At 43.6% G+C, this 25,130-nt stretch overlaps 1 protein-coding gene across 1 annotated transcript in view; it reads right to left on the reverse strand.

The window, feature by feature from the left end:
• The window catches only part of MAP1B (microtubule associated protein 1B), a 93,542-nt gene extending 70,759 nt beyond the window's left edge, over positions 1-22,783 (reverse strand). Inside the window, exons 1-2 of the mRNA XM_043489249.1 lie at positions 22,372-22,783; positions 13,337-13,438 (exon numbers count right to left, since the gene is read on the reverse strand). Of these exons, the coding sequence (XP_043345184.1) occupies positions 13,337-13,438; positions 22,372-22,555 (286 nt within the window). The 5' untranslated portion in view covers positions 22,556-22,783. The remainder of the gene's footprint in view (positions 1-13,336; positions 13,439-22,371) is intronic.
• Positions 22,784-25,130: the final 2,347 nt, after the last annotated feature.

The following is a 25,130-nucleotide window of genomic DNA, read 5'->3' on the forward strand; positions in this document are numbered from 1 at the left end:
TCCATTTTTTTCAGTCAAAGTAGGTTTTTGCTCGGTTGGTTTTCTTTCCATTCTTCTTAAGTTGTAAGTTGAAGCTTGAGTTTTTTTGTTTGTTTTGTTTTTTAACAACTGGTTTCATATTTTTGATGACTCTGCTTACTAAGCATAGAAAATCCATTTGCTGGCTAAAGGATTCCAACGACAGAAATTTCCATCTGATGACAGAATCATATTTCTGGATGACCCCAGAGTGAGTTAATTTACCAAATTATTTCATTTATATTTATATGCTGGAATGTTATTCCAAAGGCTCCAAATAGTCTCTGTTCTACGTATAAAATAATTTTAAAAAATAAGACATGTAATAATATGTATAACGAGTACACAATATAATGCTTTTTTTCAAGACAATGATCTTGTTAGAGGTTTTAAAATAACTCATACCAGCATTATTGGTAGAAAAGAAGACTGTGATTGGAGAGTGGGGAGGGGCATACTGGGAAAAAGGGGAAGAAAAAGAAAAGAGAAACTGGGGAAATAGATGATATTAGATTGGGAAAAAAGGCTTGAGCGATACAGATGATAAAACAATAGAAGTTGATAAAACAATAGAAGTAAAGGAGGTGAACCCCCATGAAATAGTCACTTTTTCACTAAAAGGCATTTATATGGCTGTTGGCATGTACCTTTAAATGGAAAAGATGGTTTTCAAATAATACAAAAGCAAAGTCATTCCTATGTGCATGCTTAGTCACCTTAGTTGTATCCAACTCTCTGTGACCCCATGGACTGCAGCACGCCACGCTCCTCTGTCCATGGGATTCTCCAGTCAAAAATACTGGAGTGAATTGCCATGCCCTTCTTGAGGGGATCTTCCCAACCCCGGTACTGAACCCACATCTCTTATGTCTTCTGTCCTGGCAGGCGGGTTCTTTACTAGTGCCACCTGGGAAGCGGCACACATGTAATTAATTGCACGCGTGCACATACATGTTACATGACTTTAGGGGCGCAACCTATTCCTGGGATGTAAAGCTATTCCAGATAACCTTAAAGCATAGGCATTAAGCCTTTTAAAAATTACCTCACTTCTCATTTCCTTTACTTGGTTGGGTTTTTGTGTTTATTAGCTCATTAGGAGGAAAATGGTATAATGGAGAAGACAGTTCTCTAAGAAATCATGTTTTCGTATCATGAGACAGAGGAAGCAGAGAGGAAAAGCGCTTGGGACTTAGGAGCCGAGTGGCTGTATATGTAACAGGACAATGTAAATGCAGTGGGCCCATGCATATTTTGCAAAATCACATTTTTTTAAAGCTACCTAAAGTTTGCCATCCTTTCTTTCTTCACACTCCCCTTCTTTCTTTACAGCAGTTCTGAGTTCCACTGCAGTATTTAGAATCAATGACTCTTTTCAAGAATCAGTATAATCTCCAGGGAAATCGCTGTTTTATATAGAAAGACAATCACATTGGTATTGAGGTAGCCATTTGGACAACTCAATGTAAATGGTTTGCTCACTAATGTTTCAGTAACAAAAATTTGCTTCTGATCAGCACTCCCCTATGTGGACAGTGCAGTGACCACTAGTGTTTTGCTCCCAAATCATCTAAGGAAAGCTCACCTAGAGTGTTCTGAGTTTGGTTTCCAAGTAGGAGGCAAAGTGTGTTCTCTTGTGTAAGTGCAACTTTCTTGGCCTTTGCTCCAGTAAAATACCAAATATTTGCCCCCAAAGTACAATAGTTATTAAAAACCTCCTTTGAAAATATCACCATAATCAGAAGGAAAAGGGAACAACAGATTTCTAAGTGCATGTTTTGAATAAATAGTTTAAACATATCCTGAGCTAAGGAAACAAATTTGGTTTAGGAATTCTGAGTCAATTCTAGATACATTTCAGGGTATATATTAAAGAAAGGACTGTATAATTAGATTCTAAAATTTGCAAAAAAAAGAAAAAAGTATAATCTTTTATTATTGGAATATAAGGAATTATTGGCAAGTCTCTCTTACCTAGAATATTTGATTAACCACACCACCATTCTTAATTCTTATCATCCATAGAGATATTATCAATAATGTTCTTGGTACAAAGACTATTTCATTTGGGTTTAGAACACTCTATAAGGTTTGTTGTAAAAATAATAATTACATGTAGGTCATAGGGAGTGAATTAAACATTTTTTGCAAACATGATCAAATTAGGGAGAGGTTAAAACTGAAATTGTTACCTCAAAGGTATTAGATACCAAGAGTCAACCACATGACACATTACCATAAAAATCACTTTTCCTTCTGGATAATCATGGCTTTCTGATCATGATTACCTGTATGCAAGCTGCACACTGTCAGTAATGATTTGAGCATTGCTTCCCAAGGGTGTTCATATCTGCATGCACTGACTTGTGAAACTGTGTTGTGCTAATTGATGGTTCGCAGGACACGATATGCATAGCTGATCATGCATATTAAAATGCAGGCCATCCTCAATTATCCAGAACAAACAAGGTCCCTGGCACTTTTAACACACACAACCTAGAGATGATCCCCAGAACTCAGGAGGTTCAGTCTTCAGCCTCCTCCCAAAGATGTGTGAATAAGAAAATAATCTGAAGCTCAGTGCAGCACCAAACATCAACGTGGAAATTCTAATTTTAATGGGAAAAAAATGTAGCTATTTCCCATTTGGCATTACGTAGACACACTCAAGAATTCGACTTTCGAAATACTTTCCACGCAGGTGTTTGGCACTGTGCAAACACAATTAAGTTCCGTCTTGTTGGGTCTGTCTGGAAAGGTACGGACAGATGGGAAAAACCAAGGGCCAAGAATTCACAAACTGGGAAATTAGTTGAAGTGTCATAAAGCTGTGCATCTTCACCTAAAAATGAATAATCCCAGCAAACGCAACAGGCAGATTTTCTAAACTAAATTCTTTCACTGACATTTTAAAACCTGGATTAAAAACCATTTTAAGCTAGACAGCGAATAGGACAAGTTCCCTTCTACATTTCAGAGTAGAGACAATTTAGTAAAAGTTCATGAATCACAGAATATGAATCTGGAAGGAACTCAGAGATCACTTGGTCCATCCTTTCCCAAATTGTGTTCTACAGAAATCAAGATCCCTGGGAGACAGTAGTAGGAGAAGTGGCATGTCCAACAGGAAAGGAAATTTATGGTTATACAAAATTGAACAAGTTTATTGACATGCAGCTACATACTTCATGGCTCCTCAAAAAATAAGATCTGCTATAAATTCTCAGGCTTATTTCACCATGAAATTCTTTCCTGCTGGCTCTCTGTTAAAGTTTTACAGGACTAATGGCAGACAGAAAGAAGCTTCAGATTCCCTAATCTAGTCTTTGTTGTTGTTTCAGCGCCGATCATGTCACTCTCTGTGACCCATGGGCCGTAGCCCACCAGGCTCCTCTGTCTGTGGGGTTTTCCAGGCAAGAACACTGGAGTGGGTTGCCATTTCCTTCTCCCGGGGATCTTCCAACCCAGGGACTGAGCCAGTGCCTCTGCTTGGCAAGCAGATTTTTTACCACTGAGCCACCCGGGAAGCCCTAGTCTAGTCTAGCCCCTCAGCTCTGCGAGCAAGGCAAAGGCCGCGCAGCAACTTTTCAGAGCTGCATGGGCAACGGTAACTTCAGGTGTGGCCCAGAACTGCCGACTAGGTCAAGCTTAGAGGACTCGGAGGTGGGGGGGTCAGGGTTGGTCCTGGGAAGCAGCTCACAACAGACATCCCCTCCCTGCTCTCTCAGAAGTGTCCATTCTGGCCTGGAGCAGTGAACCAATTACTTCAGATTTATTTCCATAAAACCGTTCACTTTCACAATCTCTCTCAAGTGGCTTGAGTCTGCCAATGGATAATTTTCCAGCTCTCAAAGATGAAGACAATCTTGAAATCAAGCCTTTACATTCTGTTCAGCAGTTCTGTTCTCACAGAAATTTTGGGGGGGAAGGGGAAGCATCCTAAAATTTTCAATCTTTTCATAATTAAAGGCCTTAAAATGTAGCTCCCAAATAGGGTATAATTAATTCAGTATGAATCCAAATTCCTTGATCACAGAAGGAATCCACTGCATTAGATCTGTTGTACTTATGCCTCAATTTGTATAGGTAATATGATTTTAGTGCATATTTTTATGCATGTATATTTTAAAAAGATAGCTTGAACAAAAAAATTTACAGGAGGGTTCTCGCTTGCAAAATTCTCATTTGCATATTATTATACCCTAGCTTATTCTGTTTATCTTATTTTCATGCTCAGTTGTAAACAAGTCCCAGGGACAGTCTTACATACACTTTTTTTTTTTTTTCCCCTCCCCGCAGCCCAGTTACATACACTTTTTACGGCCTGCAGAACTAGGAACTGGAACTGTGTCTTGAAGCAGGAAATACCATGTAAATATTTAATGAGATTGGCTGATACTAGGGTACCTTCTCAAAAGACATACCATATAATGTGAAAAGATTATCTCCTTTCCAATCAATTAGAATATATAAGGTATGCGCGCATGCTTCAGGATGCAACATTACAGTATGCTAAGTTGCTTCAGTCCTGTCCAGCTCTTTGAGACCCCATAGACTGTAGCCCGCCAGGCTCCTCTGTCCACAGGATTCTCCAGGTAAGAATACCGGAGTGGGTTGCCATGCCCTCCTCCAGGGGATCTTCCCGACCCAGGGACTGAACCTGCCTCTCTTGTGTCTCCTGCACTGGCAAAGTGGCTTCTTTATCACTAGTGCCACCTGGGAAGCCCCATGAGAAGATACCCCTCTCTCCATCTCTCTCCTTCTCTCATGCACGCACACAAACATTAAAAGAGAGGAGTCCCATCAATCAGTTTTCACGCCTATTTTGCTGGTCTTTTACACAGGTCTCAATCTTCAGATAAGAATTTAGAAAGCAGAAAACAACTGCTCAAGGGCTGAGGAGCTCTGTACCAAGACAGTGTCATCAGCCTGAGATGCAGGATTTATTAAATATCTCATCTTCGATTTAATTGCTATCGAGTACTTCTCCAAATGTGACATTTCCATTGACTAACATTTCAGCAACCAAAAAGCATCATCTATATGGAGTAGCATCCTAGGGGCAAGGTGCATCGAGATGCAATGCCCCCTCAGGGGAGCAGTTGTCCCTTCCCCAGACTATTCTTGGGAGACACAAACAGGGAATCTAACAATTTGGTCCAAAATGCTCCACTGTGCCTCACTTACTCAGACTCCAATGAGAATCAGTTTGATTAAGAAAAGAAAGGGCCAGCAAAGGGCAGGTTTAGAGGGCTTTCCAAATGCAGGCAGCCCTCGGGATGTTCATATTTTATCTCAACCCCTCAGGCAATCAACTGCACAAAGCAATTTTCAGAAGCAATTCAGTTGGTGTCTTTAAAATGACAGATGCTGTAACTGGGGAAAGGAGCCACCTCCCACAAAATGCCACCTTCCCTGGGCCTTAGTGTTCATTATTACTTAGATAATCTTATTTTTAAATCATATGTAGGGTTGCATTTTTGGTCAGCAGTCCCCTTACCAGCCCTGACTGGAGGTGAGTCTTTGACACTGGTTGAAACAGCTTATTAAAACATTATTTTCAACAAACAAAATAAAATAAAACATTATTTTCGTCTCATGTTGATGTTCATCTCTCCCATCCCCATGGTCCGTTTTTAAGGGCTCTTCCCCAGGGACACGTCTTACTTTCTCACATTTCTCAAGGACCAAGGAAATCTGACTTCACATGCAATAGAAATCACCCATAGACCGCAGCCGAGAAAACCAAAGGCGTCAGCCCTGGGGCACGATGCTTGGATGCCTGCTGTTGCCCGGGCAACATTTAATTAGGCTCGGGTTGCGGCTGGGGTGGGGGTGCTGGTACCTGGGTAACCTTTGTCACTGTGACTAAATCTGTGGTTGAACAATCAAAATGCAATGCTTGCTATGATCTCCATTTCTCACCCTCTCTCCTCTTTAGGAACTGGACTCAATCTGCCCTCGCATACACAGGTCTTAAATGAGGGAAGCGCTGTTTGTGTTCCTTTTAAGCTGTAAATGACTTCTCTTCCTAACTAAATTATGACCAGCGGGGATACCTAATTCTTCCGTGGATCCCTTTACAATTCCTGGCTTCTTAATAAACACTCAAAAATATGACCTGACTTCTTAAAAAAAAAAAAGATGTTCTTCTTAAAAAAAAGCTTTAAAAGTTCATGCTTTATCCCTCATCTCCCACCATTCTTTCCAGCCTGTTTTCATAGATGCCGAACAAAATACCCTACAGAGAACACACAAAAGCAGGCACTAAAAAACTAAGGGGACTTGAGCCGCTGGCTGTGGTGGCTAGCTTTAAAAAACAAACGAACACCCATCCACCACCACAACAAATCTAGCAAAAAACCAGGGCTCTCTGGTCTCTGGAAATGAAGACAAAAGCACTGACATTCAGCGTTAAGATGCCGTCCTTGGTGGGCGACGGGAGCAGCTGTTCTCAGATGCACTTAGTCGGATTTAATGGCGGGGCTATTGACGATCCCCCAAATGGCTACGGGGCCCAAGCAGCCAATTTTCTGGTCCCCTCCTGCCTGTGTTTGCCTGTGTTGAGTGGCTCCACATTGCTCATGAGGAACCGCTTGAGAGCCATTATGGCCAGCAAAGTAAAGCATCCTTTTGACTTAAAAAAAAGTGAGATGAATGGGTATTTCCAGGATGGCCTGAATGAGCCTTCATTAACAGCCCTGGGGAATGACGGTGCTGCACAGGGCAATGAAACATCATTTTATTCCTTTGACCACACCTGCACCAGGAAGAGAAAAAAAATCATGTGCACTATAAGGACCTATGAATATAAAGGATCGCTAAATCTCAAAGTTGAGCCAATTGTAAACCTCACAGGAATTAGCGCCTAGTATTGCATACACTACCAAATTCTGGATCTTCTCCTCGGAAAGTCTGGACCTCTCACTGTTCCAAAGGAATGCAAGTGGGGGCTAGCAGGCAAGGTTTGCTGCAGCGTGTGAATGGGAGCACTGGGGCGGGAGCACAGAGCAGGAGGGGCTGGGAAGGCTGAGGGCAGGGGGCGCACAAAGAAAGGCGAGCAATTTGCATTAAAATGGGAGTCCCCTTCCCAGGCGGGCGGCAATGACCTCCAGGGATGTTAAACAGAGGTCTGGTTACTTCCACAAAAATAAGGCTCTTTATTTGCCATGTTTCTTCTAAGACCAGGATTCTTCCTATAACCTCGAATGATGATGCAATGAGAAAAGATGAACCTGATGGGTCTGTGGGCAAGTGCCTGAACCTGTGTGTGTGCTAAAAGGGAAAACAGGAGGATAAAGCGTCTGCTTTCACTCAGAAATCACAAGGGTTAAGTCAGCCTCTCAAATGCAAGTGAAAGTATAGTTGTGTGCTTTATCTTTCAAAGGTTAGGAGCAGGGCTGAAAACACATTCATTACTGGCTGTCATAGAGGGGTTGATGTATTCTAGGCACATACAATTAGGCTATAATTCTGTACAATGACAGACTAAACATACAAGTCTAGACAGAGGAAGAAGATGACTGCAAACATTCTTAGACCTTTTCTAAGAGCATTTTAGTATTTTCTTATCAGTCTACTGGCAAATGTAAATCCTTGCCTCATTAATGTCAAAGGGAGGAGGGGATTCACATGAGTTAAATTCAAAGGGCTTGATTTCAATTCTCCATCAAAAAGCAATCTTGAGGCCAGATATTTTTAGCAGTCACTCAGCACAAATCTGTGGTTTATTTACCTTCCAGAGAAAAGGCACGGATTCTTAAATAGAACCACCCATACATATATCACAAGGGCAATCACACCACATAAAGCTTTTTGTGAATGTGATCTAGGGGTTGTAAAGCTAGTGACAAAATGTAAACATGCCAAGGTCTCACTATTTATTCAGTTGACTAAGAAAATGAACCACAAGAAATCTCAGTTTCTTAAAACTAGCAAAATCTGTAGTCACTTGTTTGGAGAGAAGAGAGAAACAAGAACAGGAAGGATCAGAAGATGTTACCCATGGAGGTATTATCACGGCAGGAAAGCCAGCGAGCACCTGTGCTCACATCAGCATAGGCAGGGACGGGACCATTTTGCAAACAGTCTTCAACCGTGCCCTCAGGTCCTGCTATGACAGCACCTTAAAGCATCTCCTCCATTTTGCTCTCACACCCAAAGGACTTTCCTAAACTCAGCCCTGCAACGCTGCTGTCCCTGCGCAAAACCAGCAACCAGCCGTGTGCCTTCTGATAATGCTGAGGGCAACTGCTTCTCTACAGAACACCATGAAATCATTTTTTTAATTACTACAAAAAGGAAGCCAGCCAGTATATAAAGCCACCACTTCCCCTAGATAACAATAATCAGCAAATATACAAATCCGATAGATTTTCACCAAGGGAGACAATTTTAATACTAGTTTACACGTATTGTTTTACTGTGTGATAAGCACCATTTCAAGATCTTGGCACAAATTCATTCATTCTATACTCAAAAAAACTATGAGGTAGAAGTGATCATCACTGTTTCACAAACAACAAACTGAAGCACAGGATGGTTAGGTAACTTGTCAGAGATCCTACAGCAAATAACTTTCAGAGCGAGGATCTAGACTCTGCATTATGTTGCTGGTGAGGATCTGGGTTAACAAAAATGTTTAATTATTATAGCAGACAGATGTAGCAAAATGATGGGGGAAAAAAGATTGAAATTAATTTTCATTCTGGTGTCCCTCGTCCTAGGAATCATTTGTATTTGTTTGTTGTTTTGAAATGATGTCTAATACAGGAAATCATGGGACACTTTCCATATCCCCTCTCTGCTGTTAGGGGCAGATAGATCTAAAGTTAAGTTAGGGAGAGAAGCAAATAGGAATGGAGGGTGAAATAAATTCCATTCAGCATGGTAAACCTAGCTCAATTCTCATGATAAGATTTATCAAAATGATTCTCATCCAGCATGATTAAGGTACAAAAAAAATACATAGAAAAATTTTTTAAAAATTTATGACAGTATTTGAATTTGTACACATAAGGAAATATAAGATTGTTGCTCTCTTGTGAAAAGACTCAATTGTTGAACCTTGGCTTGAGTGAGAACACTGGGGAGTGTTCATCAGACAATACCTAACCTTTTCTCTTAAGAAAGCTGGTCTCACTTGAGTCCACCTTAGTTAGATGTGGCCAAGAATGGTGGTATACCAGGGCTAATCAGCAGAGACCAGCCCCTGCCACACAGACACCTGTTGAAGGATTTTTAGGAAGTCAATGCTGCAACAGCTCTGAGAGAGTAAGATGGCCCTAGATGACTGGCCATTCCAAGAAGGAGAGTATACCAGAGGCGGACAGCACTTGGCAACCCCAGGGCTCACATTCGGGGGAACTGGAGGACTCATGACCTCATCACTCAGTAGACGACCCTCACCTTCTGCCGAGAAAGTAACACATTCCAGCATCCTGCTCAAAGGATATTTGTTCAAGATGACTAAACTATTCCACAAGACCTGCAGTCTTCAAGAAACAGGCCAACTGAATCTCAAGACCATCTTAAAAACTAGTGCAAGGGTTGAACGAGCACAAGCACAAATCTGGTTGTGCCGCCGCGTAATCTATCACCTGCCCTGGAGGCTATCACCAGTCTTCTATAAGGGATCGCCAATTCTTAAAAACAGCAATAGAGGTATAACAACATGAGTGTAAAACAGGCAGAAGAGCAATCCTAGTTCCCCATCTACAGCTGGGCCTTCATATTCACAGGATTCTTCTCTACAAATTCAACCAATTGAGGATTGAAAATATATACTTAATTCTAGAAAGTTCCAAAAGGCGATACTGGAATTTGCCACAGGCTTGCAACTATTTGCATAGCTTTTAGGTTGTACAATACACGTTGTATTAGGTATTATAAAGTAACCTAGAGATGATTTAAGGACTTCCCTGGTGGCTCAGACGGTAAAGCGTCTGCCTACAATGCGGGAGACCCAGATTCAATCCCTGGGTCGGGAAGATCTCCTGGAGAAGGAAATGGCAACCCACTCCAGTATTCTTGCCCGGAAAATCCCACGGACGGAGAAGCCTGGTAGGCTACAGTCCACGGGATCGCAAGAGTCGGACACGGCTGAGAGATGATTTAAAGACTATGAGAGGATGTGCATAGGTTACACGCAAATATGAAGCCATTTCATATAAGAGACTTAAGCATTCACTGACTCTGCTATCCACGGGGGTCCTGAATCAAGTCTGCAGGTTCCCGTTGCCACTACACTTGTGTCAGAGCGGACAATGAATGTAATAACTCTGCTAGCCTAAACAAAAGGAAACAAAAACTATTTGGACATGATGCAGACTGCAATTTTATGCTAGCCTGTCTGTGACTGTTAAATGTCTGCTCTTCTCACAAGAAGATAAGAGTAAGCAAAGTAGTGACGGTTTTATAGTTTTTTGTCATCACTGTGTGTTCACCCTTCCCCATCCCACAGTGCCTGGCACACCATAGGTGCTATCTAGGTTTTTTTTGTTTTAACTGGCTGAAGAAACAACTTTTTTTTCCCCTTTATTTTTTTGACCATACAGCATGAGGAATCTTAGTTCCCTGACCAGGGATTGAACCTATGCCCCCTGCAGTGGAAATGTGTCTTAATCACTGGACCATAAGGAAGTCCCAAAGAAAAGCTTCATTTATTTATTTATTTATTCATTTATTTTTAAAGATTTGACCTTCCTTTTGTTCCAGGCCTAAACTCATTTAACTTAGATTCTTGAAACTCTAAGTGCAGAGGTTCAGCTGACTCCATTTATGAGTTTGAGGTACATGCTTCAGCTTCTACGAGTACCAGGAGTGGGGAAGAGACACTACATGTGGATCCACTTAAAAACTGATCTCAAAATTTCCCATAAAACCCTTCAATCAGTTTAGGAAAAGCTAAAGACTTCCTTTGGTCCAGTGGTCACCCTATGATATCTGCTCAGCCCAATTTTGCATCCTCCTCCAAGATAACATCTCTTCTCTCTAAAACACACTCACTTACCTGAACTGAACCCGATGTGTGCTTTTATCATCTGTGGTAGTCTTAGTTAGAAACCTCCACCCCACTCTGAAGGGGAAGGCTCACAGGGCCTCACGCTCATGGGCTGCATTCTAGACACTTGGTTTTCAGAGAGAGGCCCAGCCCTGCACAGGGAAGCTCGTAACATCTCCTTGGGAGTTGGCAAGAATGGGAAGGTGCTGTGTGTCCAGGGGCCAAGCTCTGGACACACAGCCTAGCGTAGCACTGCTAGAACTAGGCAGGAAACCAATCCTTACTGGAGGTTTCAGCAGGAAAAAGAGGGATAATGGGGTAGATGGGCTAAAGCAGCAGTTTGGGGGACCAGAACTTCCTAGTCCACAAGAGTAATGCCAGGTCTCTGGTTCATTCTTTAGAAATTCTTGCAGCCTTTCATTTTGCAATACACTGTCACTCTGTAAAGTCAATCCAAGTTTGAATGAACACAGTGAGCACCACAGGATTCATTTACCAAAAAAAGCCCAAAAAGTCATAGTAAGAAAGCCAGAACAACCTACAGAGAGAGGATAAAAGCTTGAATTTTACATTTTGAAATATACTTGTTGGAAAAGGATACTTTCCTTATTTTTCTTTTCATAAGATGATTTTTAAAGTCATGGAAATGTGTAGGACATAAAAATACAACATAACAACGAGAAAAACGACGACATACTGTACCTTAATGTCAGCAAATCACGTGCTCTGGACCATTCTCTTTTTGCCTCAATGCAAAGTTACTTAAGAGCTGGTTTTCACATGGCTTTGCAGCAATTTTAACTTTTAATGAACCAGCTCTTGTTAAGTTTTTCTTAAAACATTTACTCAACTCCATGCTTGAAAGCTATGATTCATTTGATGGCTGAAAAGTATGGGATTTTATTCTAAGATCAAACTCAACGAGAAGAATGATTCCAGTCTCATGGGCGTATTGCTGCAGTCAAGTGTGATGCATGAAGAGGCTGACATTCTGTAAGTGGCTTCAAATCTCGGGCGTAAAAGGCTAATGGAATGTGGTACTGCTGTGCTGTTCTTAGTAGCTCAGTCACGTCTGAGTCTTTGCGACCCCAATGGACTGCAGCCCACCCGGCTCCTCTATCCATGGCAATTCTCCAGGCAAGAATACTGAAGTGGGTTGCCATGTCCTCCTCCAGGGGATCTTCCCAACCCAGGGATTGAACCCAGGTCTCCCACATTGCAGACGGATTCTTTACCATCTGAGCCACCAGGGAAAACCGAGAATACTGGAGTGGGTAGCCTATCCCTTCTCCAGGGGATCTTCCCCACCCAGGAATCAAACCGGGGCCTCCTGCATTGCAGGTGGATTTTTTTACCAGCTGAGCTATCAGAGAAGCCCAATGGAATATGATGTAATCAGTCAAAATGGCTGAACTTCATTGCTGATTTTTTATCAATGCCAATAAAATTTGCAATCATACAACAAAATCATAAAGACAGAAAAGAGCAGTCTCTATTTTACATAAAATTCAGGTGATATTCAAGAAATAAAATGCCAAATGGCAACTGTGATAGATCAATGGCAGAACTTTTGAGAGACACACCCCAGGTTGAGAGTCTTTACAGACCAGTAACTCTGTTCGTAATCCTCAAATGTGACCAAGTGGGAGAAGCATGGGTCACCCTCACAAGAGGAAGACAAGGTGGGTGAGTCTGACTACCTCCTCAGTGAAGTAGCTAGTTAGCAGCAGCATCTTCATAAATGACAAATTTGTGTGTCCTTACCTTTAATTATTTAGTAGTATTCATTTTCATCTCTGAAAGAAAGGCTATCTTAACAGTAGTTTGGAATTCCAGACTCTTTTACCCACACTAAGTGGGAGATAATGCAATGATGAAATAATGATACATATTTCGTTGAGATAAAAAATACAGAAATGCACACACATATTTCATTTTCTTGAGAGGGAGGGTGCTTATGGAATTCTGAGAGCATCCAATTTGTATTCATAACTTCATGTGAGTAAAATTCACATTTAAATAGAGTACAATCTCTTAAGCTCAGAGTACAGTGAGATAAGAATGAAATTTAAAAATTTACCCTGGAACTTAAAATCTTCTAAGACTCCACGAAATAGAAACCCACACAATGACAAATTAAGAGTTAGCTGACTTTCTTAAAAGGTGGCTTCTTGCTCACCTAGTTGATAATAACAAACACAGAGAATCCCTTTAGCAATAAAAGGAAGTCTTTTCCATGCCCCAGGCAAAGCTTTCCAGCCAAGGGTCTGTTTCTTTCAAATTCTAGGTTGACTACTACAGAACTGAAAGCCTCACCTGGAACTTCAGGAGAGAACCTTGCTGAGTGTCGGGATACAAAAAGTTTCAGTTCTTGATCCAGATTGCATTCAATCAGGTTTGTGTCCCATGATCGGATTCCTAAGGAAGGAAAGGAAGACAGATGACAGAAATGACAGTTAGTCATTTCGCTGTGGTTTGGAAAACATCACTGTAGCATTTTTCAGGCTTTAAGGAAGGGAGTGGAGACTCTTTTGCTGAAGAGCTTGGTGACCAGCAGTGGATACCCACAAAATGGGAGGGCGGGGGAGCTCTCCCCACCAGGCCACAGGGGAAGGATAACTAGCAGTGCGGACTGAACTTCTGCCCCTCATAACATGTAAATGCAGCTCTTCTGGAAGAGTAAAAGAAAACAGCTATTAGGAAAATGACAGGCTTTACTCCTGAGAGGGAGCAGAAAGGACAGGAAGACGGTGAGCTCCGTAGCAGTTAGGGGGCTACTAGACAATTGCTGGCTTTCCCATGGTCCACTTGTACATGGCTAGAAAACGGAGGATGAGGGTGGGAAGTAAATATGGGGGGTGGCATTCAAGTCCATATGTCTGTTTTTAAAGGTTTTCGCAGTGTGCATGTGCATTTTGTATGCCTATCTGGTTACTCTTCTTTACTCCTCCCATTTTTGACCTTGATTTCTCAACCCCTGGATATCAGTCAAAATGTGTGCTATCTTTGCTAAGAAGGCAGATCTGGCCTATCTGTCCTCCCAGGCATTCAGCTAACTAGCTTGGCAGACAGTTCTTTCATTCACAATTGTTAGTTGTCTGCGTTTTCTTATCCAGAGGCAAAGAGATGTGGCAACTTTTTATACTTTATAAACTTCTACAGAGCTGGGGGCCGTGAACTGTCTATTCCCATAAGAGTTCACAAGGCTGGAAGCTGGGGTGAGGGGAACATGGGGTAAGGAGAGCTGATGCCCTCCCTCCCTCCTCTCTCCTGACCTTCCAAAAGAGGCGGCTAGAGGGGAACCAGGAGGACAGCAGAGAGGGGAGGGCCAGGCAAAACTGAGGGGTCACAGAACTCTGGAGTGTATTTTCATATCTTCCCAAATAGATGGCTCGTGGGAGAATCATTATGTAGGCAGTATCCTTGACTCTACCCCTGCGTGGAGCATCCTCAACCTCCAGAAACAAACCTCTGGAAGGGCAATCATTTACTCTCTATCTACCAAAGGCAGGGACTGTGTATCACACAGGTGAACTGTCTCTAAATAAACACTTGATCTTTAATCATTTTTGCTGGTCATTTAGTCATGCATCCAGACTTGGGAGTACAAATGGCAGTATGTTACTTAAACATACCTCTTAAATCCTTAAAGTATATCTGCATTTACCCCTATTTAAATCTTGTTCAGTTTTCCTATTCTGCAGAGAATCACTGTAAATACACACACAAACTACAGAGATTCTGTAAACTGAGTTGACTATACATCTAAAATATCTTCAGATGATACACCAAACACCTTTCCAAATTATGAGAAATATTTTCAAATAGATGTCCATCCACTAAATAGAGGTAGATATTTCTCATACAATCTATGGGAAGGATTCAGGTGTGCAAGAGTTAACATTCCTAAAGAGAGGCTAAATTATAAGGGAGAATTTTATGGGTCTCCCTGGAAACATTAACAGCCTCAGTTTGCATTTGTGCTAATGGAACACTTAAAATTTTAACAAGAAAGGCATGTTGTGACTTTGTGAATCTTTTTCATGCAGAATTGATAAAGAGGTTTCCTTTTTGTTCCACAGAAAGCTTGACAGGTGAAGAGGTCTGAATTCATTAAAATATTTGACTTCCACATATATATTCTATATATTCAGCTAGCGTGGAAAATCATCAAGCCCCTGTCTGAACTGCTTAATTGGAAATTGTTGACTGGATTATCTATGCTCCAGGTCTGAGCTCCACTTTGTCTTCTGGCTTGTCAAGTAGGGTCAACAAGTTAATAATGAGACATATGTATTTTAATTAAATTCACACGATTTCTCTGCCTTTGTTCTAAGTAATGTCTAAATTGCTACATTATTTGAATGGCTTCATCCAGGGCTATACATAGACTGGTTCTAGATTGCTGTTTCCCATTTCTCCCTCGGCTTCAATTAACTTGTCATGACACAGGCAATTAAATGTTTGCTTTCTCTTTCATAAACCTCTGCTTCTATGATTTGTAACTTAAAAGAGGAAAAAGTATGAAACAGTAGAAAAATCATTTAGTAATTTTTAAGTTCCATTAGCAAACAACTGATAAAATGATTATTTCTCTTTTTTATACGCCCAGTGAAATTAAAAATTCTGGTTCTCTTTTTCAAGGGAGCAATTTCCAGCCAAATTACATCTTAAGAATGCATAATCACTGCTACCACTTATAAAATAAAGGTTACAATGGATTTACCGGTTATTTTAGTTGAAAAGGAAAATTCTGGAACGAGGCCACTTTCTATACCAATTTTAGAAAGAAAATACTGTGTAATTGCTTTGTACCTTCTACTGGATAATGTTAGTAAAGGGAAATAGTACCTCTCAATGAAAACTCTCACAGCATTCAGTTGGTTTATGTATCTCCCCTTTGTGCCTAAGAAGCAGTGGACCCTCTAAAGCTCATAGGACCAAAAAAAGTCTTCTTTGGCTCTTCTTACATTGTCCCCTCTAAAGCTCATAGGACCAAAAAAAGTCTTCTTTGGCTCTTCTTACATTGTCCCCTCCCTGAGTTCATGATTGGAGGGGACAGTGGGGTGCTGGTAAAGAGGTTCCGAAGAGGCTTTCAGAAGGAGGTCATCCTGGGCTCTGGTGGGGAGTAGAAAAGCCATGGAATTTTCTGGCCCTTCCCCCAAACCGTGCCAGGTCAAGTTCCTCCCTGGGCCTTTGCTTCTCCAGCAAATCTGTCATGACTATGCCCTTACTGGCTTTCTCAGATGGGGGCAAAATAAATCCCCCAGTTGGAGGAAATCAACCTGCACTTCCCGCTTTTCCCAGCCATCCCCTACATGAGGGAATCTTAGTTCCCCCACCAGGGATCGAACCTGTCACACCCTGCATTAGAAGCATGGAGTCTTAACCACTGGGCCACTAGGAAGTCCTCACCTCCACTTTTTAAACTGGCCCCAGAGAGCATCTGCCACCCCTGGGCAGGTGGCCTATGGTGAGGGACCCTGAGAACCTCCCTGCCTGACCGGGGGCTGGCTTCCAGCCCTGGAAGCTGGTACCATCTCTCTCTAGCCCGATGACCAGCGGGGAACAAAGGACCTTTCCATCTCAGTTCTGATTCCAGGGCGAGCAGTGCACTAAGGGAAGGCTAAGTGCACATAAAGTTGACAGATGAAAAAAAGAGGGAAAAAAAGGTGTGTGTGGCAGGAGCGTAGGAGGCAGGAATCCTAGGCCAAGTCAGGGTGAACCATAAAGAAGAGCCACATCCTCTTACTTGACACAGGTTAGACTTGGCCAAGTTTATTGATGATGCAAGCATTTTGTAGGCTTATTTAATAAGAGCAACAATTATTTTTTAAAGCCTCTCATTTAAAGGCTAAAATCTATATCCTGACAGAAACAACAGATAGAAAGCATAAGGAAACGACCATGCATTGCGTGTTGAAATGGTACCCGGGTTCCATCTGCTACTGGGACTTATGACAAGTTGATTTTTTTCCATGAGCTTTAGTTGCTCCCTCTCAGGAATAGACTTTTGAACATTTTTTGCCCAATTTCCTATACTATTTAACTACAACCATAAAATTCTATTTGCAAAACTATATTAAATAGTGATCTGAAGTCAGATTAGACTCATAAAAGAAATAATTAAAACAAAGGAAATGCTAAATTCAATAAAGTTTTCTTTTTTAGAGAAAAGTTTTCCTATTTTTTTCCCCTTGACCTAACCTTCAATTTGCTTTTTTCCTTTTGTTTTAAGCCAACAAGTTGATGTTCATAATTTATGTGTTCTGTGTAATGCAGGCAAGGGAGGCCCATCTTACACAGAGTTCATGATTTCAAAGCTTTGATGATAAATAAGTTAGATCTTGGCTGGCATTTTACATTAGAAACCAGCAAAAGAAGTGATTTATAATAAGTTATTTATTGGCAGTAAAAGTTGGAACTTATTTAAAAGGTAAACCTTTACAGAAGATTAACAATGACTCATCAATTCAATGACCTTAAGTTTGAGGACTGGCTTATATTTGGATCATAGAACTCTTTTAGTAGATAATACCAATTAAGCAGCGCAAGCAGAAATCCATCTGCCTTCTGATTATGAAAAGTATGAAAATGGATGGATATAATAAATGTATCATTCCCCAACATTTCTTTTCATTCCCACCACCCCTTTGTTTTCCTGTTAAAACAAAATGGAAACAAAGTCCTAACTCTTTCCTGGGTTCTTAATTCTCTTAACCAATTTAGACTGAAAGCATTCAATAAATGACAGCGTAATTAGCAAAACTTACATCTAAAAATCCAGGGCAGTAGATGTTACACAGATCTATCTTTCTGATGAACAAATCCTGTTGATTACCAATGTTAACCAAAGGAAAGTTACACTCTTAATAGCAATTGAAATCAAACTGACACTTAGTGTTTTTTACATGTTTTAGTTAAAAAAATAAAATAAAATGAAGCAATGAAAACTTCACAAGACTCTAGAATTAGTTTTGCAAGACATGAGTGTAGGTAGTCTATGTCCCAAAATAAACTGGAGGAGGGGAGACTCTGCTAAAAATGGGGCTGACTGTTAAGTCTATGTTGGAGACTAATTAGGAAGGGGGCAGAGGAGGTGCCAAGGAGTAGTTGGTGGAGTGACAATGGTTTGGCATGGAGTCCTGCATAACTAACTAACTAAAGCTAGACCAGTCTGAGCAAAGACTGTTGTTTCAAACCTAAGAAATGACCAGAGCCTACATTATGCATTTTGAATGCAGCTGAAGAAACGAATGATGGTCTTCTGTCCTTGTGTAACCAAGCAGGACCCTAGGGAACCTTCCTGGGACAGACCCCTCCCCTATACCCTTGGCTTTAGTTCCTCTCTGAAATACCTAGATATTAGTATCTGAAGCATATTTCCTAAGTTATGTTTCAGATGCTAAAATCACCATCAAATGGCAGAAATGAACTACTTGATGACCACAGTCCTCATTAACATAGTCTTATTGTACTGTGCCGTCACTCAGTCATGCCCAACTCTTGGCAACCCCATGGACTGTACCCACCAGGCTCCTCTGTCCATGGGGATCTTCCAGGCGAGAATACTGGAGTGTGTTGTCATGCCCTTCTCCAAGGGATCTTCTCAACCCAGGGATCGAACCCAGCTCTCCTGCATCGCAGGCGGAGTCTTTACCATCTGAGCCAGCAAGGAAGCCCAACGTAGTCTTGTCACCTCATCATCAATCTAATTCTCAATTAGAGAATGGTGCATGAGCTGATGACACACTCTGGGACACCTTCCCTCACACTGCCTTTAAAAATGCTTTGCTGAAAACCCTTGGGGGGTTTCGGGGGTTTTGAGCATGCGTTCTCCTTATATCAGCATCTTACAATAAAGCTGCACTTTCCTTCACCACAACCTAGGGTCAGTAGATTGGCTTTATTGCGTGCAGGTGAGCTGCCTCGAGTTTGATGCAGTAACACTAGGTTTCAAGAAGCATGTACTCAGCCTCCATGGTGGGCTGATTCAGGCCTACTGATGTACTTGCATTTCCGCCATCTTCCTACAGATTTATTTTCTGGGTTTCCCATAGAGCCTTAAATCATCAAATGGCAAAAATCCAAGTTGCCAGGGTCTCCAGACTCGCAGAGCCTCATCAGGATGAGAGGGCAGACAAGCAAGAGGAGCAAAAGATGAACCACTTTCCCTGCGGAAGGGCTGCGGCACACAACCAGGGCCAAACCCCCGGAGCATCTCCATCTTGCTTCAGACAACCGGTCCCGTGGGCGCCCGCCACCGCAGCCATGGTATCAGAGTGACCTCTGGAGGAGGAGGCCCTGCTGGAACCTGAGAGCTGAGGAAGCATCACATCAGGCCCGGGGCAACAGCCAGCCTGCCCTGTTGCTAAGTCATCTCTGACTGTCAGAAAAGCTACCGGAGCAGTATTTCCACTTAGCACTGGAAGGCCCTGTGGTTTGAGCTGCATCCAAGACCCCAGGACCCAAGAGAGTGATCTCCAGAGGAAAAGCAGCATCTGTTACTGTGCCTTAGGAAATGGCTTTGCTCACTCACTCGGCTGATTCTTAATGGGATCAATACTGCTATTTCAGAGTTCCCTGCAAAAAGCTGACTAAATCAGGGCACTGAAAAATCAGGAAGGCATGCTGACTGAAAAGGAAACCTGAGGGGGCTTCTGGGGGTCCCAGGAATGTCTGTTTCTTGATCAGGATCACACAGGTATGTCTTTTTGTGAAAATTCACCAAGCACCTCATTTATGATTTGTGCCTTTCTACATAACACATCTACTACATAACACATCAATAAATTTAAAAAAAGAAAAGAGGCAGGAAGACAAAATTGAACTTGATCACTAAGTTCCAGTAGCGTGAAAAATAGTCGAGACCACGTCACATAACACATCTACTACATAACACATCAATAAATTTAAAAAAAGAAAAGAGGCAGGAAGACAAAATTGAACTTGATCACTAAGTTCCAGTAGCGTGAAAAATAGTCGAGACCACGTCACAGTGACCGATAACTTGGATGAATCTAGTTTATCCTCGAACAGAAGCAGCTTGAATAAACCCCCTGAGAAATAGGGCACTAAAAGGGTGATCAGCAGAGTAACAAAGCAGGAAGATAATTACATGGAAGGCGATTGCTGAGCCACCTCCCTGCATGGGGTGCTGCCCACAAGTGGATGACTTCTGCCTTTGTATAAAGGCAAGCTCTAGAAATTGCTCTTTGATCTCCCGGTGATGTTAGCCCGGCCCATACCAACATCATGACAGGGCCTGAAAACCACTGATCTCCCAGTGATGTTAGCCTGTCCTGCACTAACATCATAACAGGGCCAGAAAACCAGTGATGCTGCAATGCCGGCATTCTGTCACTTATGAGTGGTGTGACCTTGAGCTGGTCTCCCTATCCTTCCTGCCTCTCTGGGCCCCCATCTCCAAACTGGGGATAAGGGTCCCCCTCCTCACACCACATCGGGTGGTTATGCACCTTTTATACATAGAAAACACACCTCCTGCTTTATTATTACTTCCCAGCAAAGGTGCTGACAAATAGTATTTTTTAAAAAATCCCAAGTCATAGATTCATACAGCAGCCACACCCAAAGTCAGTATGTGTGAAATTTCCCAAGGAGAAAATGTGCAAATAAACTAAATTAGTACAGATCAAATTAAAAGGACTATAGTTTGAAAAATGAAGGGGTATTAGATGCTCAAATGAGGCATTTCACTATTGACCTAGCCTATTCTTCAATTTTTTTTTTCCGAATAAAATAACAAGTCTGCTTTCTGCTCACATTTCTTTCTTTCTTTTTTTAAGCAAAAAGTAACACCAGTGCTTTAAAGTTAAACAAAAGAACCAGGTCTGCCACTCGAGTCTCCACCCTGCAGCCTTTTGTTCTGGGCACAGGCGACCGTTTCCAAATGCAGAGGCAGACCACTAGAGTTTAATTTTTTTTTTTTTTTTTCCATCTAAAACAAGGTTTTTCTTGCGTCTTTCACAGGGAGTGGGGGGCGGGCGCGGGGAACGAGGGCTGCGTGAACGCCCTTTGTCCGCCTCGGGCTGCCGTAGAGACCGCAGTGCGGGCTGCACCACGCCCACCAGCCGGTGTCTCGGGGCAGACGCGCTTCAGCACCACCCCGGGGGAATAGAGCGCGGGCTGGGGTGCGGAGGGACTGGCGACCTCGGTCTGGGAGAAGGGGCGGTCTGCGATGCCGGGGGGAAAGGGAGAGGCAGAGGACAGAGCTGCCCACCCGCGGACTTCGCGCGCAACAAAGCCGGGTTGAGGCAGACGTGGGGGCACGCAGCACCCCCAAGCCCCGGCGGAACGCACGCCCGGCCGGCCGCGCCCAGTGGGGGCGCCGCAGTGCGGGGGGCAGGTGCAGCGGGCGGGGGCACTGCGGCAGCCCGGGTGGGGCTGCGGGGCGGGTCGGTCCGCGCGCCCGAGGCTGCGCCCGCTGGACCCTTACGGCCCCGCCCAGGGTTTCCCAGCGAACCGCTATTCGGCCTCTGCAGAGCGCGCTCCTAGTGCCCGCACCGGACCAGGCGCCGGCCCTACCCACCACCCCACCCCCAAGCCATCACTCCCGAGGCAAAGACTTTTAAAAGGAGAAGCCCCACCCCGCAACTTGGGGGTCCCATTGTCCTTGCAGAAAGCTGCAACCGAGGCCCCAGGGGCAGTAGAGAGGCAGGCGCCGTCTGGGAAGGAGGCGCAGGCGGTTCTCCATCTCTGCGTCCCGGGGGGGTGGGGGGAGCGGGCGTGGCCCTAAGACTAGCCTAGTCATTCCGAGGGAAGAAAAGATGGAGAGGTTTTAAGCCAGCAAAGGCATTTCTCGGAGCTGAGGTGGTTGTGGCTAGAGGGATTCCCACGCACACCCTGGCACATGGTACTTCAGCCTCGGGTCTGCTGACGAGGGACAATCCTAGCATTTTGCTGGGGGGGGGGGGGCGGGGAGGGGAGATGAAAGAGGTAATTGCAACGTTCCCCGCCCCCCCCCCACACACACACCTTTGGTGTCCTGCGGTTGCGGCTTTATTGCAGCCTCTGCCCCCTTTGACACCTGCATCTCATCTAGCGGGAGAGGCGGTAGCCAGCTGGAATCTGTAGACCCAGCCTAGTGACGGATCCCTCAAGGTTAGGAGACTCTCCCACTGGGTCCCAAATCTAATAATTTGCATTATTCTCCGAAATGAACCCGGGGAGGGGGGGGCGGAGAAGGAATCTGGACAGAGTGCTGTAAGTGGCGGGGAAAGGCGTGGGTGCGGGGCGTGCCGGAGGAGAAAGGTGGCCGTCGTGCCCTGGGTGGGGTCGCGTTTGCGCGTCTCCCCGAACGCGTCCCCTGGGGGCGCAGGGCCTCTTACCAAGCTCGATGTTTCCGATGGCGCGTCGCAGGTGCTCCTCGGTCACAATCTCGCCGACGACCACCAGCAGGTAGAATTTGCTGTCGAGGAAGCGATGCGACAGGCTGGGCGAGGTGGTCGCCGCTGGGTTGGCAATGCTGCCGGACGGCTCAGGCTCGGCGGCTTCCACCACCACGGTCGCCATCCTGCCGGCCCGTTAAGCCTCGGCGAAGTGCCCGGCTCCGGCCGCTCCTCTCGTCTGCCGCAGGAGAAAGGATTATATCCGAAGGTGCTGTCTCCGCTCCGCCCCCTGCGTCTCCCCTCCTCCTGGCGCTGCGCGCCGCCTCCCCCTCCGCCCTCTCGGAGGGCGCGCGGCGGAGAGGAGTCGGGAGTGAGAGAGGGCGGGGAGGCGGCGCCTCTTTTATATGGAGACTAGGCAGGGCGCCGGGGAGGAGGAGGAAGAGGAGGAGGGAAGGACCACCCTGCACATCCTCGCGGGGTGGCTGCCTCCGCTCTTCCAACCGTTGGCCCAGGGCTGATGTCATCTGCAGCAAATCATCTCGCCCGCGGCCCGGAAGCTGGAAGGACGAGGTGTGCGGACAATGGTCAGGGCAGGGCCGCGAGTCGAGGGGCTGGAGGACTCGACTAGGGGAAAACACTGCCAACCTACACCCCCACCCACAGCCACTGCCCGCTCCAAACCCTCACCCGGCTCGTGCAGGAGAAGTGGATGGCTTTCCATTTTCAGGGTCGGGATATTTACCTTGTCCTAGGTGCACAGGCCAGGCCTCTGCCTCGGGTGCCGTCTGCGATGAAGCCAGGTCCTCAGAATCTGTGTTAGCGCAGCGGACGTGGGGCTGAGGGTACCCCGCCCAGGAAGATGGAACCTGTCTTTTCTTTGATGTTGTGGATTTCGGAAGACATATTTACCAGTATTCACCACCTATACGTGAAGAATACATCAAAATGCAAAACCTCAGCTTACCATTGTTCAGGCTTTGGAACTTATTCTGCAAGGCCCACTGATGAAAAAGTACTGGCTTTGTAGTGCTCATGGGAAATGAGAATACAGATGCATTATTCCAGATACAGATTTCTGGTCTTAATAATATACTGAACAGATAGTATCAGGCATAACAATAAGGAGAAGATACTGTCTCTATACAGCAGGATTATAGTGACTATAGTGTACTTTTCAGTTCCTTGGGGAACACACAAGCAAAATTATTTCATGTAACAGTGATGTCTTTTAAAATACATGTAGCATTGGGGGTTTTTATTGCCTTTTATGTTTAGAAGAACTCATAAAAACTTTTAAAGGCAGCCCATCTACAACCATTTCTCGCAAACATATTGAATATAATGAATATGATTTATGTCCCAGGAAGGGAGTGGTGGTGGTGAAGAAGGAACAAAATGGTCAAACATGGTACTATCATAAAAGACTGGAGAACTGGAGGCTTAGGAAAGAGGAATGAATGGAAGCTAGAGCAGCCAATATAGTTTTAATACTAAATTGCATGTAAATGAAAAGAAAATCACTAAGGAGAAAATCACTTAGTATCAGGAGATACTAAGATTTCCAAAAAGCCTATTGTCTTAGCTGTTAACCGTCCCGACTTATTGGTAATGTACTCTTTGCTCTTATCTTCTTCCTGAAACCCTGACATGGTTTTGGCCCCATCATATATGCCAGACTGATTGATGGGGACTAAGGTTACTGGTGAGCTGCTTTCACCAGTGAGTGATCAGTGACAATGAGTTTTCAAGTAAGATGGTAACAGAGAAAGCATTCAATTTCTGTTAGAGAGGGGAGGCCAACACCAAGGCCATAATAGGGGGAGGAGATGTAGTAAGGAGCACTGTTTTCCAATTTCAGGCATTGAAATCAGTGTCAGCTAGTGATGGCCTTCCATTTCTCTGAACCATCTTTATTTTTATTTATGTAACAGTTTTCATTAGCTCCATTTCTTTTCTTAAATTTATTTTAAATGAAATTACTGCTCTATAGGTGTGAACACTAATTACTATAAATAGAAGGTATCCCTAAAATCAACATAATGAAAATAAGTACCATGACAAAAATTCCTGCAATACACTATTGTTATTTGCTCAAGACTCTGAGCCTGACCTATACCCTAAGTTAAGAGCAGAAAGTGTTAGAAAGGTATTGAAGACATACTAGCACTTGAGTTATTCTCCACTGTCATAACAGAAGGTTGGATGAGAACATCAGAAGAGTTTTCCTACTGTGTGAATTAGTGCAATTAAATACTATGACAATGAACCACTTAAGTCATTACCCACACTTTGAAAAAGAGACACAATGGAAGAACACAGACTAGAGATGCTGGCTGCTACTGTCCAACTTTGTAACTTTGGGCAAGTGACTTATCCTTATCTTCAGTCTCTTCATCTATATACTGAGTAGAAGAATGCATTTTCAACAGTGTGAGTACCTCTGTAAAAGAAGAGTAAACGATAAGAATGTAAATGCCTAATACAGTGATTGGAAGATAGTAAGCACTCAAGACATGATTGATGACCTGTTTTGACCAAGTTTCTTGGATAATGGAGTGAAAGCATCTTATAAAATGTGTAAGTGACATCAAAGACACAACTACCAACATCTCTGAAATAAGAACTGAATACTGACACTACAAACTAGAAAAGTAATTGCTCCCATGCCCATCTCAAGAAAAAAAAAGGTAACGGTTCTAAGGAGGAAGGGGAAAACTAACATATAAGAGTGCTGGTGTTACCTGCTGCCACTTGACATT

This window comes from Cervus canadensis, chromosome 16, assembly GCF_019320065.1.
Source record: "Cervus canadensis isolate Bull #8, Minnesota chromosome 16, ASM1932006v1, whole genome shotgun sequence".
Lineage (NCBI taxonomy): Eukaryota > Metazoa > Chordata > Mammalia > Artiodactyla > Cervidae > Cervus > Cervus canadensis.